Below are 17,135 nucleotides of genomic sequence, written 5' to 3' on the forward strand. Positions count from 1 at the left end.
GAAACCCAAAATGCTCCTTTGCTGTTGGGCTTTACAGCTGCACTGTGTGACAGAATGGATTTGCATGTAATTGAAAATTATAAATTCCACATACACACATAACATTTGCATAAGCGTTCTATATTGCTCTGTGCCAGACTAATATGAAAGGACTACGGAGTCCGTCTCCCCTTCAGGCAGGAAATTGTTAGTGTAATCAAACAAAGCGTAATGCGAATGGGACAAAAGATTTCTGTGATGTATCTTCTAGACGTGAGAGTAATTATTGGAAGTACACAGAATCTACAGAGCAATGGGAGCACATCATTTCCTGCTACTCGTTTCATTAAGGAATTCATTATTTCTATTGGATTTTTAGATTTTTCATTACATTATGTCCACTGTGGTTTGATTAATGGCTGTTTGTTGAGATCAAGTCTGTGGACTCTGACACTGGTTAGACACTGGAAATTATTTTTGACTTCTTGACTTGACAAGAGTTTTATGTAAAGATGATTATCAATTTAAGATATAGTACAGAACACTACATGATATGTACTATATGGCCAAACTAGCAGTCACTTTGAATGATTATGTTAATGTGTTTTAGCCCCACCTGTTTCTATCAGGTATATGGATTAATGCACGCCCCACCTGTTTCTAATAGGCATATAAATTAAAGCACACCCCACCCATTTCTAACAGGTATATAAACAAGAGCACATTGCCATGCAATCTTCATAGACAAAACTGGTAAAGAAATTGGTCATACTGAAGAGCTCAGCTCTTAAACTGACATTGGCTGTGAAGTCAATTCATGAGGTCTCTGCCTTGCTATATCTACACTGGTCAGTTGTTCAATATTGTTTAACAATAAATTGTTGAGAAATGATAGAGTCTATGAGCAACAGCAGTGCCTACACAGATTTATTATATAGGTTTTCATGGCAGAGCAGCTGCACACATGGCAAAGATCACTCTGCTTTAGACCAGTCGTTGGTATGGTGTAAAGCATGCTGCCACTGGACTTTAGGATGATGGTAACAATCTCTAAAATGAACACTACCTTCTGGAATACAAAATGCTAAAAGTACAATTTGGTGAAGGAAAGAGTTAGAGGCTCTTGTTCAGGGTTAGAGCTTGGCTTGGGACATGTTAATGGTACAGCATACTACAGTATTTAAAATGACAAGGTCTAAGGAGAAATGGTTTGACAAGTTTTGTGTGATGACAGTGACTGACTCAGCCCTGACCTTAACTGCACTGAACACTGTTGGGATTAATTAGAACGTCAATCATAAGCCAAGTGTTTTGATTTAACATCAGATCAGTTTGTTTATGCATTTCTTCCCCTTTTTCTCCCTTTTTGTGCGTCCAATTTCTCGATTGCGTCATGCTTCCTCTCCACCAATGCCGATCCCTGCTCTGATTGAGGAGAACGAAGCTAACCCACGCCCCCTCCGACACGTGGGCAGCATGCCGTATGCATCTTATCACCTACACTTTGATGAGTGCAGTGCAGCTCAGTTTTGTGTACGGAAAGACACACCCTGAGAGCACTCTTTTCTCATCTCTGTGCAGGCACCATCAGTCAGCCAGCAGAGGTCGTAATTGCACCAGTCATGGGAGAGAGACCCCATCCGGCTTAGTCCCGCCCATATCTGAACAACAGGCCAATCGTTGTTCATGTGGCCGCTCAACCTTAGCCGGCAGGCAGAGCCGAGACTCGATACGATGTATTCGAGATCCCAGCTCTGGTTCCAGCGTGTGTTTTTACCGCTGCGCCACCTGAGCGGCCTAATTTTTTATTTTATTTTTATTTTTTTTATAAAATTTTCTAAATACTTGTTATTATATAGCATTTGAAAGAATGACCACAAATGTCTATACCTATTTTTTTTTCTTTCCTCAATTTTATTTTGTTACGTGGTGCTGTTATCAGCAACAAGTCCAAAAGCCAGGGTCTGTCATGGTATGGAGCTGTGTCAGTGCCCTTGACAAAGATAATTTACACTTCTGTGATGGCAGCATTAATGCAGAAAGTACATTGAGATTTTAGCGCAACATATGCTGCCTTTAAGACGACATCTTTTTCAAGGACGTCCATGCATTTTTAAATAAGACAATGCAAAACCACACGTTGTCCTTATTACAAAGGCGTAGCTTTGGGCGAGGAGTGTATGGGTACTGGTCTGGCCTGCCACAAAGAACATGTGGAAACCTTTACAATGGCAACCTCATACTGTTGCCTTAAGACATGTTTGCAGAAAAAATGGGGATAAATAAGACCTGATACAATTCATGACTTGGTATCCTCGATGCCAAAATGTCTTTTAAGTGTTGTGAGGAAAAAATTACAAATTGGTAAAACATTACAAAGTGGTAAATGCTTTTCCGTCCCAACTTTTTTGGAAAGTGTTGCAGGCCTGAATGTATTAACAAATAATATGAAGTTTACCAGACAAAACATGAAATGTCTTTGGTTCATACGGTCTGCAATGAAATAAAATATAATAATAAATATACAGATATAAGAACAGTTTTGAGCCGCTCAGGTGGCGCAGCGGTAAAACACACGCTGGAACCAGAGCTGGGATCTCAAATACATCGTATCGAATCTCAGCTCTTCCTGCCGGCTGGACTGAGGGGCCACATGAATAACGATTGGCGTGTTGTTCAGACAGGGGTGGGATATTAAAAGCTGGATAGGGTCTCTCTCTCATAACTAATGCACTTACGACCTCTGCTGGCAGATTGATGGTGCCTGCACAGAGATGGGAAAAGAGTGCTGTCAGGGTGTGTCTCTCCATACACAGTGCTGATCCGCATTGCACTCGTCAAAGTGTAGGTGACAAGACGCATACGGCTGCTGCCCACGTGTCGGAGGGGGCATGGGTTAGCTTCGTTCTCCTCAATCAGAGCAGGGATCGGCGTTGGTGGAGAAGAAGCATGACGCAATCGGGCAATTGGATGCGCTAAAAGGGAGAAAAAGTGGAGACACTTTTTTTTATTTGCATTTTCCATACAGTCCTAACTTTTTTTTTACAATTATAGTCATATAATATCTGTTCTAATTGTCACTCTGTGTAAATGTTTATGTATAATATAGCCACAAGAATCAAGAAGAGGAATCGAGGCTCGTCCTGTAGACCTCATAGATAATGCTTTAATCTCCTGCTCTGTGATACAGCAAGGCAGTAATCATCTGTCAACTCTGAAATCTGGACAGTAGGTCCTTTGAGAGTAAACAAATTTATTTATCCCACTTTATTTTGAATAGACTGCCAGGCACAGGACACTTGAGGTGATGAAGCCTGTTGTATATTTAAAGGCAAAAGTTACTAACACTTAAGCATAGCCCTTAAGTGTTAGACCTCTATTAGAGAAAATAAAGGCTTTGTTCAGACTGCTCATGAGGTCCTTGCATGATTTTATTGATTCCATTAGGACATTATACACTGATCAGCCATAACATTAAAACCACCTCCTTGTTTGTACATTCACTGTCCATTTTATCAGCTCCACTTACCATATAGAATGTTATGGCTGATTGGTGTATAAGCTATACAAGCAGCTTTACATGGAAGGTGTGTACTGGTTTCTGTGCTGTGCAACTGTACACATCAGAGAGAATATTATTTAGTCAGGGTTGGACAAGTTTGTGGATAGGCCTCTTTGGCTGCGACGTGGTAAACACTTCTGCCACTTGCTGTGGGCTGTAATGCTTGATTTCACTTAGGCTATCCAGAGGCTATCATCACACTCGTAAAGTGTACAGAGCGAGCTTCGCACGCCAGCTTTATTCTCCTCAGAACACTGAGCCACATGAGTAAAGAATGCAAACTTCTGCTCAAGGTTACAGTCCATGCAATCACAAGAACGTTTTTAGTTTTTAGGCATCATTTTAGTCATTTCTGTGATATTTACTGTCACATTGTTCAGCAGGATATACACTGATCAGCCATACCATTAAAACCACTTCCTTGTTTCTACACTCACTGTCCATTTTATCAGCTCCACTTACCATATAGAAGCACTTTGTAGTTCTACAATTACTGACTGTAGTCCATCTGTTTCTCTGCATGCTTTGTAGCCCCCTTTCATGTTGTTCTTTAATGGTCAGGACCACCACAGAGCAGGTATTATTTGGGTGGTGGATCATTCTCAGCACAGCAGTGCTAAGAATAAAAAATATCCAGCCAACAGTGCCCCATGGGCAGCGTCCTGTGACCACTGATGAAGGTCTAGAAGGTGACCAACTGAAACAGCAGCAACAGATGAGCGATCTCTGACTTTACATCTACAAGGTGGACCAACTCGGTAGGAGTGTCTAATAGAGTGGACAGTGAGTGGACACAGTATTTAAAAACTCCAGCAGCACTGCTGTGTCTGATCCACTCATACCAGCACAACACACACTAACACACCACCACCATGTCAGTGTCACTGCAGTGCTGAGAATGATCCACCACCTAAATAATTCCTGCTCTGTGGTGGTCCTGCAGTGGTCCTGACCATTGAAGAACAGGGTGAAAGCAGGCTAAAAAAGTATGTAGAGAAGTATGTACAGATGGACTACAGTCAGTAATTGTAGAACTACAAAGTGCTTCTTTATGGTAAGTGGAGCTGATAAAATGGACAGTGAGTGTAGAAACAAGGAGGTGGTTTTAATGTTATGGCTGATCAGTATACAACTGCTGGGGGTGGACATCTTTAGTTAATAAAAGCTTTACTTATGGAAATAATTTCAGCCAACAACCAAGGGCCAGATTCTTGAACCCTTACTGAAATTACTTATGACAGCTGTAGTAACAGACTTATATTCAGCCTAAATTTGAATGACTTTGTGACCTCTTAGCTACATTTATGTCTTTTTTACGGAGTAAAAGATAACACATGGCAGTTTTAACAACACTGGGCTTAAAGCTTAAAGAAAAAGTGGAATGTCAGTGGTTTAAAAGAAAACAAGAATACATATATAATGGACTGGAGGGTTAGATATACAGGACAGGTTTATTTTATTATTATTTACAAACATTTTAAAAAAGGTGAGACATTAGGTAAAATGCAGACAATTTCTGTAAGCAGTGATTTTTCAAAATGCACTATCTTTGGGAACCCAGGTGGCGCAGCGTGATATTCCGCTAGCACATTAGCGCAGAGATTCCCACCGGTCGGCTGGGCACCATCTAGCAGGCATAATTAGAAGTGCCTGCAGCAGACACGGTTCTGCTAGGGCGGGATGACCAGACTATCTGGGTGGGGTCCTCAAACGCTGTGTAAGGACCCCGATTGGCAGATAGAGAGGCGCCTGTGCAGAGTGCATAGGTGAAAAAGGGCTGTGCACATGTCGGAGATGGCGTGAGCAGTAATATACCCACCTCAACTGTTATCAGGAATCGCCTAGCAGCGGAAGACAAATTTACTACGCTAAAACGGGAGAAAAAATGCGAGAAAATGCATAAATAAAATAGAAAAAAGGCACTAACTCTAAATTGAACACCTCCAACACAATTCAGAATTATTGGAACAGGGATAATGGTAGACCAGAAAGTTTTGATATTATGTACTATGCTCTTAAGCAATGCGATTATGACTGGCGATCTCTGCCGACTATTACATTTACATTTTCGACATTTATCAGATGCCTTTATCCAAAGCGGATTATGGTACTGTGACAGCATACAGTCTAAGCAACTGGGGATTAAGGGCCTTGCTCAAAACCCAACAGCAGCAACATGGCAGTGGTGGGGCTTGAACCAGTGACCTTCTGATTACTAGTTTGTCAGATTGCGAGGGCATCTCCTGTGCACAGCCCTCTTCAGGTCACCCCAATATTTTCAGTCTGGGTTCTGACTGGGCCATTCTAAAACTTTGATATTCTTCTGATGAAATCATTGTTTTGTTGATGTGGAGGTATGCTTTGGGTCGTTGCTGTGCTTAAAGGTAAAACTCCTCTTCAGCTTTTTAGCAGAAGTTTGACGGTTTTGTGCATAAATTGACTACTATTTGGAACTATTTATAATTCTCGCCATCTTGACTAAAGCCCCACTTCCAGTCAAACAGACTTGAAGCATGATGCTGCCACCACCATGCTTCACTGTGGGTATAATGTCATACTTTTTGCTATACCTGTAGCTGCTTAGTAATGTTTTTTACCTAAAAGATATCAGTTTGTTGAAATACACATTATAGGGCACAATAAAGTTCTGAAAATGATTCAATTGATTTGATTTTTTTTTCAGCACAATAACCAGTAATGGTAACAGGAGTGTGTAGATTTTTTTTTAATCCACTTGGTATGCTTTGGCAGCTACAGTATGTCTAGCCTGGTGCTTGTGGTCACCACCTGAATGCTCTCTGTTCTAAATGCAGACGTTTGGGAATCCGCAGGCTTTATTCCTGGATTGTGGAGTGCACTTTTCGCTGTAAAATGTTTGTTCAAGGTCTGCCAAAAAACAGCTATCTGTCATCCACTTCTTGTAATGACTACAAGGCTGCTGACTACACCAAAGTCTTGTTCTTGTACAAAAAAAACTCAGGCACTTGCCTTAAAAGGTTTAGTCGCACACACAGTTTTTCAGGGTTGTTTTTTACATACTAATAAAATTAATTAGAAAGCCCACACAAATATGTTATTTTGAACTTTAAGATAGATAAATATTTGTGAACATGGGTTCTTGTGTCCTGGACATTGAACCGTATGTCTGATTACTGTATCTCAAAAGTTTGGCATGCTTTCTGTATGTGTTTCCTCAAAGTACTCTGGATTCCTTCTACCTACATTAAACTGCCCCTAGATATAAGTAAGTTGGTGCCCTGCTTTCTTCCTAAATGCCTGTGGACTTACCACAATCTAAACCAGGACAAAGCATGTACTGAAAATAAGTGATTACAGTTTTTTTATTTAAACATAATGTTGCAAAAACCTACATTTTTTAAGTGTATCTTATGAAGTAGGGCTGGCTCGATGCCACTTTTTTATGTCCAATACCGATACTGCAAATTGAGTATTGGCCGATACCGATACAGATACCAATCCAATACAGCCATTTCTCCTCTCAAACAACTAAGCAGTAGTAATACATGTCTCAATGCACCATGCTTACACTAGCTATCTAAATAACAATGCTCAGACTGTGTAACAAATATACTAAAGGAATAAATACAGAACCTACAACATCACACTTATGCAAAACTGCTGTTTTTATTTTCACACACATTTAGCAGCATTTTTGGTTTCACTTACGTTCAAGCTGTTGTTCACGTGACACATCTCGCTTTATGGTGTGTTGTCCAAAGTATCTATAATTGGAAGATGTGGATGTCAATCAAACGCGATGGACCATTTAGAACAGTGTAGTTTGTTTTATTTCATAACGCTAATGGATTAATGGTTGAGGATGTGAGAGATCTCCAAGCCGGGACAGGATAGGTTTTCTTGATCTCAGGTGAGCGATTTTTATTGTGTTTAAACAGTGTTTTTAGTTGTGGCAGTGTGTTTTAATTTCTTAAGGGCTGTTGCGGATGAGTTGTAGATCAGTGGCACATGTTAAAGAAGCGCCTTGTTACGGCAGTTGTCGAGTGAGCTGGCAATAAATGGCAATCTGTTGGAACGTATCTTCGTGTGTTATTTGCTTTACACACAAACAATGGCCTTATTTACATTAAGCATTATTTACATTAAGCAACAGTATCAGATCGGATTACACGTTTTTTCCTTCCGATATCCGATCCAGTGATTTGGGCCAATATCGGACCGATACCGATATCGAGTATTGGATCGGTGCCAGCCCTATTATGAACCCTATGAACTGTGACCCTAAAAAAATCCAACAAAGATGTGCAAATTCTGTTTCCTGTATTCTAATAAAAATAGTGCAAAGGAAATGTATTTAATGTTTTATCTAATCAACTTTATTAATTTATTGTGTACATATAAATGTTTTACAAAAATGTATTCTGTATTTTTTAAAGAAAAGGTAAACATGCCTCTGTGACAACTTTTTAAAGTAGCCAGCAAACTTTAAGAGCTGTTAAAGCAAATATTTTTTTCTATTTCTGACTGCTATAACATTTCAGCTGCTGGGTCTTTGTTGTTATCTATTGCACTTTATAATTCCCCACACGTTTTTAATGGAAGACAGGTCTGGACTCCTGGTATGCGAGGGATTAAATGTCAAGTGTATTTAATAGTGGTTTCTGGCCTTATCATTCCAACACATTACTCAGGATTCTCTGAATTCTTTAATAATTCTGTGAACAGTAGATGGTAAAATCCTTACACTCATGCAATTTTAAAACTGTTAGTCACGGCCGCTCAGGTGGTGCAGCGGTAAAAACACACGCTGGAACCAGAGCTGGGATCTCGAATACATCATATCGATATTTAGCTCTGCCTGCCGGCTAGGCTGAGCAGCCACATGAACAACGATTGGCCTGTTGTTCAGATATGGGTTGGATTAAGCCGGATAGAGTCTCTCTCTCATAACTAATGCAGTTACGACCTCTGCTGGCTGATTGATGGCACTTGCACAGAGATGAGAAAAGCGTGCTCTTGGGGTGTGTCTCTCAGTACACAGTGCTGATCTGCACTGCATTTGTCAAAGTGTAGGTGATAAGATGCATACGGCATGCTGCCCACGTGTCGGAGTGGGCATGGGTTAGCCTCGTTCTCCTCAATCAGAGCAGGGTTTGGCCCGGTCCAAGTCCTTTCTGTGTGGAGTTTTTATGTTCTTCCTGTGTCTGTGTGGGTTTCCTCCGCGAGTTCCGGTTTGCTCCCACAGTCCAAAGACATGCAAGTGAGGTGACTTGGAGATACAAAAATTGTCCAGGACTATGTGTTTGACATATAACTTGGGCTGATGGGTCCTGTGTGGCCAGTAACTACCTGTCCTGTCATGAATGTAGCCAAAGTGTGTAAAACATGACCTTAAAACCCTAATATATAAATCTATTTTTGCGAAGTGTAAAACCTCAACAATCCTTGCATTGAAAAGTTTGACCTTGTAACAATGTTCATAATTATCCCATCTCATGTAAAAAGTTCCAAAACAGGTGTTTTTAGTCTTAGATTTCTCCCGTTCAGTTTCTTTTCTTTTGGAATGTGGTGCAGGCATGCAATTGGGAGTTAGCATGCATCTGTTCATAACATGCAGATGTGTGTAAGTGTGTGATAGTGTGAGGGATTGGCGCCCTGTATACTGCCTTGTGTCTAGTGTTTAGGGTGGTTCCTTATTTATTATTTATTCATTAGGATATTAAGGTCATGTTTTACACTTTGGTTACATTCATGACAGGACACAAGATTCATCAGTTCACAAGTTTAATGTCAAACACAGTCATGGACAATTTTGACTGTCTTTGGACTGTGGGAGGAAACCGGAGCTCCCGGTGGAAACCCACGCAAACTCCACACAGAAAGGACCTGGATCGCCCCACCTGGGGATCAAACCCAGAACCTTCTTGCTGTGCGACGACAGTGCTTAGGGTGGTTCCAAACCAGATCTGTATGAGTGTATCTTGCTTGTGTGACATGTGGATGTGGCAAGTAAAATGGGTGTAGCAACCTAAGTTCCAGGGACCTGCTTTCTATTCTTGCTTTCCATCTCTGTCTTTAAGAAGTTTGGCAGGTTTTCCTTTTATCTGTGTAGTTGGTTGTTTTTATTACCTCCAAAACAGCCAGAAGGTGGATTTGGCTAGTCTGAATTGTCTCTAGTTTTGGATAAGTGAATGTGTGGGTGTTGTGACTGATTAGCAGTGTGTACAAGGTGTATGGGTCAACAGCATTCATTCATTCATTTATTGTATGTTCTACCACCACTTCATCTTGGTCAGGGTCATGGTGGGTCTGATTCATTGTGCAAACTGCAAGAAACACCCATCTCAAAGCACACATACACACACTTTCTAGTAATTTCAAGTAGGTCCAGTTGGCCTTACTGCATGTCTTTGGACTTGTCTGAGGAAACCGAAGCATCCGGTAGAAACCAATTTGGCCATAGGGAGAAGGTGAACCACACAGCAAGGACCCTGGTTGCATGGCTGGAGAATTGATCCCAGTCCCATCTTGCTGTGAGGCGACAGCACTACTTACCGTGCCCTCAACAGCATTTTACTTAATTAAATGATTACTGATTTTAATCAGAAAAAGTTGGGACAGCATGGAAAATGCAAAAAAAAAAAAAAAAAAAAACAGAGTTTCTTATATTTACTTTGACTTTTATTTGATTGCAGACTAATTTTTATAATTAATAAAAATCCATTCCTGCATTTCAGGCCTGCAACACATTCCAAAAAAAAAGTTGGGACAGTAAAGCATTTACCACTTTGTAATGTTGCCGTTCCTTTTTACCACACTTAAAAGACGTTTTTATATCAGTTATTGTTGAGTGGCGGTTCTTGATGCAGTAGCTTGCACTCTTGGCCTTCATGCACCGAAGTTCCTCCAGATTCCTTGAGTTGTTTAATGATATTATGCACTGTTGAGGGAAAAATATGCAAATCCCTTCCAATCATTGTTACATTGGTACATTGTTTTTAAAAAGTTCAATAATTTTCTCTTTTTGCATTTGTTGTCTATGTCAAATATGCTTATCATAGACTCAGCCTTTCCTGGATGCTGCTTTTGTACCGAACCATGATTGCAGTCACCTGTTTAGAATCACCTCATTATTTAGTTTTTTCACCTCATTACTAGCTCTAAATGACCCTCGTCCCAACTTCTTTTGGAATGTGTTGCCGGCCTGAAATGCAGGAATGGATGTTTATTAACAAATGAAATGAAGTTGAGCAGATAAAACATGAAATATCTTGGGTTCATACTGTCTGCAATCAAATAAAAGTCAAAGTTGATGTAAGGAACACTATATTTATATATTTGCATTTTCCATACTGTCCCAACTTTTTCTGATTTGAGGTTGTAGTTAGATATGTTTAATTTAGATATATCTGGTTCAGATATATTATTGTAACACTGTGGTTTGACTAAATTTGCTAGATCAGGTTTTGTTAATGTTTTAATAGAATGTAAGAAGTAATGGACAGTGTAGCAGGCGGATTGAGTTAGTACAACTAAATCTTTTTTCATAAATGAATCACTGTATCACACTGTGTTTCTGGAAGAATTTACTGATGTAAATAAATAGCAAAGACTCCTCAGGGAGCTCATGATTACACAACTCTGTTCTCTTTATGTCTCTGCAAAAAATGCCTTTCATTTTCCTGCCATATGTTCTCAGTTTAACTAAAGCACATTCTTAAGTGCTGTGTTTTTGTGGAGTATTGGTGTGGGCATAAGGCACGCTTTATTTCTCATGGTGGACTTGGGAAGTCTCACATCCTTTATATTTATGTTTCTACATGACAAACTGACCAAAACACCAGACTGTCTTAAGCCTCCCTAGAGTGATAAAGACAGTGAAAATATGCTTATCTGACATGTTTTAACTGAGAAGGGTAACCAGTGTCATGCTCGCCACAAATCCGTCTGCATTTGTTTTGAATCTTTAAAGTTTCACACTACACGACTTTCGGAGGTGTCAGATCGCCGTACAGTTCACACTACATAACTGGATCTCTTGTAATCGGGCGTCTTTTAATGCCTAGTTCACACTACACGATTTTTGCCTTGATTTTTGCTTGCCGACTGGTCGGCGCTAGATTTGCCGGCTCTGGAGCAGCTCGGTGTTCGCTCGGCGATCGAAACTCAGCTCTCAATTGCTGTGTTTGAACTACTCAACAACTCGATCCAAGCGGCTCCGACCGACACAAGTTTTACAGACACAAGTTTTACAGTATTACAGTATTTCTGACCTTATCGTTCTCTACAAAACATAACCCCAACGTTGCAAAAATATTTATTAACTTCCAACTCACTATAGAACAATCCATGCTGTTCCTATTTTTCCTACTTGTTTTACGCTGCACATCAGAGCACAAGCTTTGATCGCTACTTGTTGACGTGCATTTTTGGACGTGGTATCATTAAACCCCTCGTCACTTCTCGAGTTTGTTTTCGTGACAAAACGTAGTTTGAGAGACCAGAGAAGCTCGCCTGCGATTGCAGTTGGTGATCGATTGTGTAGTGTGAAACCCCCTATCACCGATCAGTCGTGTAGTGTGAAATACACACCGACTTGAAAGACTCCCGATTACAAGAGATCCAGTCATGTAGTGTGAACTGTACAGCGACCTGACAACTTGGAAAGTCGTGTAGTGTGAACTTGGCATAAGTCGTTGTGGTTTTCACACTATATAGGGGGTCACACACTACACGATCTATCACCAGGAGGAATGCTTCAAGTTGTGTGGCACCAAATACCACAGGAACTTCTTATTTAAATTGTTACTATTTTATTTATTTATTAATTATTATTATTATTAAGGTTTTTCCCATTCAGTAAACTTGAAAAATGAAAATACTGAGCAGTCCTGCCGTGAATGTAACCAAAGTGTTAAACCAATAAATAAACAAACAGAAACCGCTAAGGTATCCTGTTCTTATTTCAATTTCAATTTAAAATGTCTATTATCACACTCCTATTTTCAAAACCATGTTCAGGCCACAAAAAGATCAAACCGTTTTTATCTTTACATAATAGTTTTTCTGTGTAATTTTGTTCCAATGTTAATAAGACTCGACAGCTGCCCTAAATATCTCGCAGGCTTAATTGTTTAAATTTACAGAAGCTGGCGTCAAACAGTGCTTTTAAATGAAATGTTTTAACTGTCGTGTTGAATTAGGATCAGCAGCAGTGATGTGGAGGTTGTGTATTGTACATCTCTGCTGGGTCTTCCTCATGACTCTGGGTTAAACCCAGTGCTAGATTCCCAGCCCTAACCGTGACTGTTTCTGTTTTCATGAACGGTAGAGTTATTTGGGCAGAAAAATGGAAGAAGGAAAAAAATTTCTAATGTGGGTAGAAGAATTGTCTTTATAGTAACACATGTAGTAAAGAAAAGTTACATTTGCTTTTTTTGGTCATTCTTGGGTGTCTGTGTTTTAGTTGCTTATAAATTGCCATGTTTTTCCACAGATGTAAAAAATTGGGGTTGAGGATTTAATACAAGAGCAAAGCTAAAATAAAATAAAATTGTGTGTAGTTGAAAAAAGACTTTGAGAACCTGGCTAGGATGGCATCAAAGTCTCCACGAAGTACTGAAAGACTTTATATTATTGTCCTGATGGAAAATTTAACCACAACCCAGTATAAAGTCAAATGTCCTCCACATGTGTTACATTCTAGACAGACTTGTCAGCTTTTTTCTTTTGATGTTGAACGTACAACCCCAAATCAGAAAAAATTGGGACAGTGTGGAAAATGCAAATAAAACAAAAAAGCAGTGTTCCTTACATTTACTGCTCAACTTCATTTCATTTGTTAATATACCTCCATTCCTGCATTTCAGTCCTCCAACACATTCCAAAAAAAGTTGGGACGGGGGCAATTTAGGGCTAGTAATAAGGTGAAAAAACTAAATAATGATGTGATTCAAAACAGGTGCTTGTAATCATGGTGTGGTACAAAAGCAGCATCCAGGAAAGGCTGAGCCTTTGATGAGCAAAGATGGTCAGAGGATCTCCAGTTTGTCAAGATAATTATTGAAATGTTTAAAAATAATGTACCTCAAAGAAAGATTGGAAGGGTTTTGCATATTTCTCCTTCTACAGAGCATAATATCATTAAACGATTCAAGGAATCGGCCCAAGGGTGCAAGCTTAAGCTGAACACCCGTAATCTTTGATCCCTCAGACGGCACTGCATCAAGAACCGCCACTCAACAATAGCTGATATAACCACATGGATGAGGGATTACTTTGGTAAACCTTAGTCAAGCACTACAATACAGAGTTACATGCACAAATGCCACTTAAAATCTTACTGTGCAAAAAAGAAGCATCGAGGCTCTGAGGCATCTAGGATGGACCATAACACAGTGAAAATGTGTATTGTAGTCAGATGAATCAGCATTCCAGGTCTTTTTTGGAAAAAAATGGACGCTGTGTGCTCCGGACCAAAGACGAAAAAAGGACCATCCAGACTGTTATCAGCAACAAGTCCAAAAGCCAGGGTCTGTCATGGTATGGGGCTGTGTCAGTGCCATTTACACTTCTGGGATGGCAGCATTAATGCAGAAAAGTACACTGAGATCTTAGAGCAACATGTGCTGCCTTCAAGACGTCATCTTTTCCAGGGACGTCCATGCATTTTTCAACAAGACAATGCAAAACCACATGCTGCACACATTACAGAGGCGTGGCTGTGTAAGAAGAGGGTACTGGTACTAGTCTGGTCTGTCTGCAGTCCTGACCTGTCCCCAATAGAGAATGTGTGGAGAATTTTGAAACGACAAATGTGACAACGACGACCCCGTACTGTTGCACATCTTAAGACGTGTTTGCAGGAAGAATGAGACAAAATAAAAGCTGAAACACTAAATCACTTGGTATCCTCGGTGCCAAAACGTCTTTTAAGTGTGGTGACAAGGAATGGCAACATTACAAATTGGTAAATGCTTTACTGTCCCAATTTTTGCTGGAATGTGTTGCAGGCCTGAAATGCAGGAATGGATCTTTATTAATAAATGAAATGAAGTTGAGCAGATAAAACATAAAATATCTCAGGTTCATCCTGTCTGCGATGAAATAATAAAACTCTGTGTTCTTTTATTATTTGCATTTTCCTTGCTGCCCCAACTTATTCTAATTTGGGGTTGTAATTTAATGTTTGTTATTATATCAGCCATATTCATTTTTTCATTCATTCACTCATTGAAAACTGTATTAAACTTATTATGTGTTGTGCTTTATTTCTGTCACCTTCTATAGCTCTCAGTCCTTGGATTTCTTCTTTTTCACACCCTGGTGTACGAGACTACTCCCAGCTTACTCTCGACCTCACCAGGAATGAACTCATAGTTGGAGCAAGGTAATACTTTTTGTGTGCCTACCATTGAATATGGAATGTTTTGCTTGCACTGTTTAACTGTTGCTACGAGGTATCTTCAAAAAGTTTCCGCACTTTTGTATTTTGGTTTGAAACGGTGAGGGTGGGAGGAGTAGTAATTGGTTGTGTCTGAGAGACTGAGAGAGAGCTTATAGTCCGGATTTAGCACCATCTGATTTCCACCTTCTTAGACCGCTCAAAGAAGCTTTAAGGGGAAGAAGATTTTTCTGTGATGATGATGTGAAAGCAGCGGTGCATCAATGGCTACGTGCTCTACCAAAAATGTGTTTGCTGATGGCATTAAACTGGTATGACACTAGGAAAAATGCATCGCAAAGGAGGGTGACTATGTAGAAAAGTGATGTAATTTGTTTTTGAAATTCTTAGTAAATAGAGGTAAAAAAGTGCGGAAACTTTTTGAAGAACCTTGTACTGTATTTTAAGTGATTTTTTTTTTTGTTAATATTATTTATTCTTACTTTTATTTATCTGCAGAAACTACCTCTTTCGGCTGAACTTAAGCAACATTTCACTTACACAGGTAAGCACCAAGCATCATGCTGTTTTAATTCAGTAGTTCAGCTTAGAAAGAATAAAGTCAGTGCAGAAAATGCTTTGAAGCTATTCGTCAGTAAGAATTTTTTATGCTTATAGCTTTTGATTCTCTGATTGCAAAACCTGATTGTGTGTTTTATATTTATTTTTTTTTATGCATTTTCCCTCGATTTTTAGCGCATCGAATTTTTACCTAACTGCGTTATGCCTCCTCTCTACTGGTGCTGACCCCCACCCCGATTGAGGAGAGCGAACTGACACACGCCCCTTCTGAAACGTGAGCAGTTGCCGACTGCATCTTTTCACCTGCACGAGGAGAGTTCATATGCAGATCAGCCTTGTGCACGGAGAGCCACACCCTGATCAGCATTACTCCTCTACTCTGTGCAGTCGCCATTAATCAGCCAGCAGAGGTCGTAATTGCATCAGTTTTTAGGTCCTTATCCGGCTCCCTCCCTGGATGAACAACATCCTGGATGAACAACAGCCAAACGTTGTTCATATAGCTGCCCAGCCCAGCCGGATGGTAGAGCTGAGATTTGATACGATGTATTTGAAATCCCAGCTCTGGTGTGCTAGCGTATTTTACCACTGCACCACCTGAGCGGCCTTACTGGGTGTTTTTTTAACGGGTGCAGCTTGGGCTTGACACTTGGAAATGTCTATTTTAAATCTTTTACTAAGAAATTTGATTAAACACGTAAGGTGTGCTGAAATGTAGTAGATAAACCCTTAATTAAATGTCTCAGAGACTGGATTGTATGTAGGAAAGAGCTTTATTTTTGTCTGTGGAGAAACTCAGAGAGTGCAATGAAGAAGTGTTATTCAAGCATCCCTTATGTACCCTTAGTCTACGTCCTAGAATGTTCTAGAAAGCATTTATGGGCAGTGATTAAAGTACTGCTCTGTGGTTAAGGTACTGGACTAGCAATCAGAAGGTTGCCGGTTCAAGCCCCACCACTGCCGAGTTGCCACTGTTGGGCCCCTGAGCAAGGCCCTTAACCCTTAATTGATCAAAATTCCGGATCAGTCATAACTGTTAGTCGCTTTGGATAAAAGCGTCTGCTTAATGCACAAATGTAAACGTAGAATGTCTTGTTACTAGGCAGAAAACTATGCGATGTCTATGACAGTTGGACATGACAGATGTCCAAAACAGGAGCTTATCATTGGTCCTCAAGGTCACACATATTTAGCACCTCAGTAATCTTTCACTGTGAGTGAATTCTGCTGTAAGCAAGAGTAACTATGAGGAGTTAATGCACAAGCAATTAAAATCACACTTAGAAGGCTACAGTATAAATTTCCACTACAGAAGGCAGGCTGTTTTAACCTTGTGAGGCACATGCTTTTATTTGAGCCAAAACTATAAAAGCATTTGTGGCGCCCAGGTGGCGCAGCAGGATATTCCGCTAGCACAGTGGTCCCCAACCACCGGGCCGCGGACCGGTCCCGGTCCGTGGGTCATTTATTATTGGGCCGCACAGAAAGAATAAATAATTAGAGATCACTACAAGAGCAATTACATTTCCAAAACATTTCTGGTGTTATTGTCTCCAATCACCACTAGGTGGGAGCGGCGTCTCGTTGCAGATTCCCACAGATTTCTCATTCTATAGTTCTTCTATTTTAAATCCTCCTGCCGGTCCATGA

The 17,135-nt window shown here is 40.2% G+C and overlaps 1 protein-coding gene across 1 annotated transcript in view; it reads left to right on the forward strand.

Moving 5' to 3' along the window:
• The window catches only part of sema5ba (sema domain, seven thrombospondin repeats (type 1 and type 1-like), transmembrane domain (TM) and short cytoplasmic domain, (semaphorin) 5Ba), a 269,710-nt gene that overhangs the window by 150,714 nt on the left and 101,861 nt on the right, over positions 1 to 17,135 (forward strand). The window contains exons 4-5 of the mRNA XM_063005942.1: positions 14,810 to 14,909; positions 15,423 to 15,468. Of these exons, the coding sequence (XP_062862012.1) occupies positions 14,810 to 14,909; positions 15,423 to 15,468 (146 nt within the window). The remainder of the gene's footprint in view (positions 1 to 14,809; positions 14,910 to 15,422; positions 15,469 to 17,135) is intronic.

Source organism: Trichomycterus rosablanca, chromosome 12 (genome assembly GCF_030014385.1).
Source record: "Trichomycterus rosablanca isolate fTriRos1 chromosome 12, fTriRos1.hap1, whole genome shotgun sequence".
Lineage (NCBI taxonomy): Eukaryota > Metazoa > Chordata > Actinopteri > Siluriformes > Trichomycteridae > Trichomycterus > Trichomycterus rosablanca.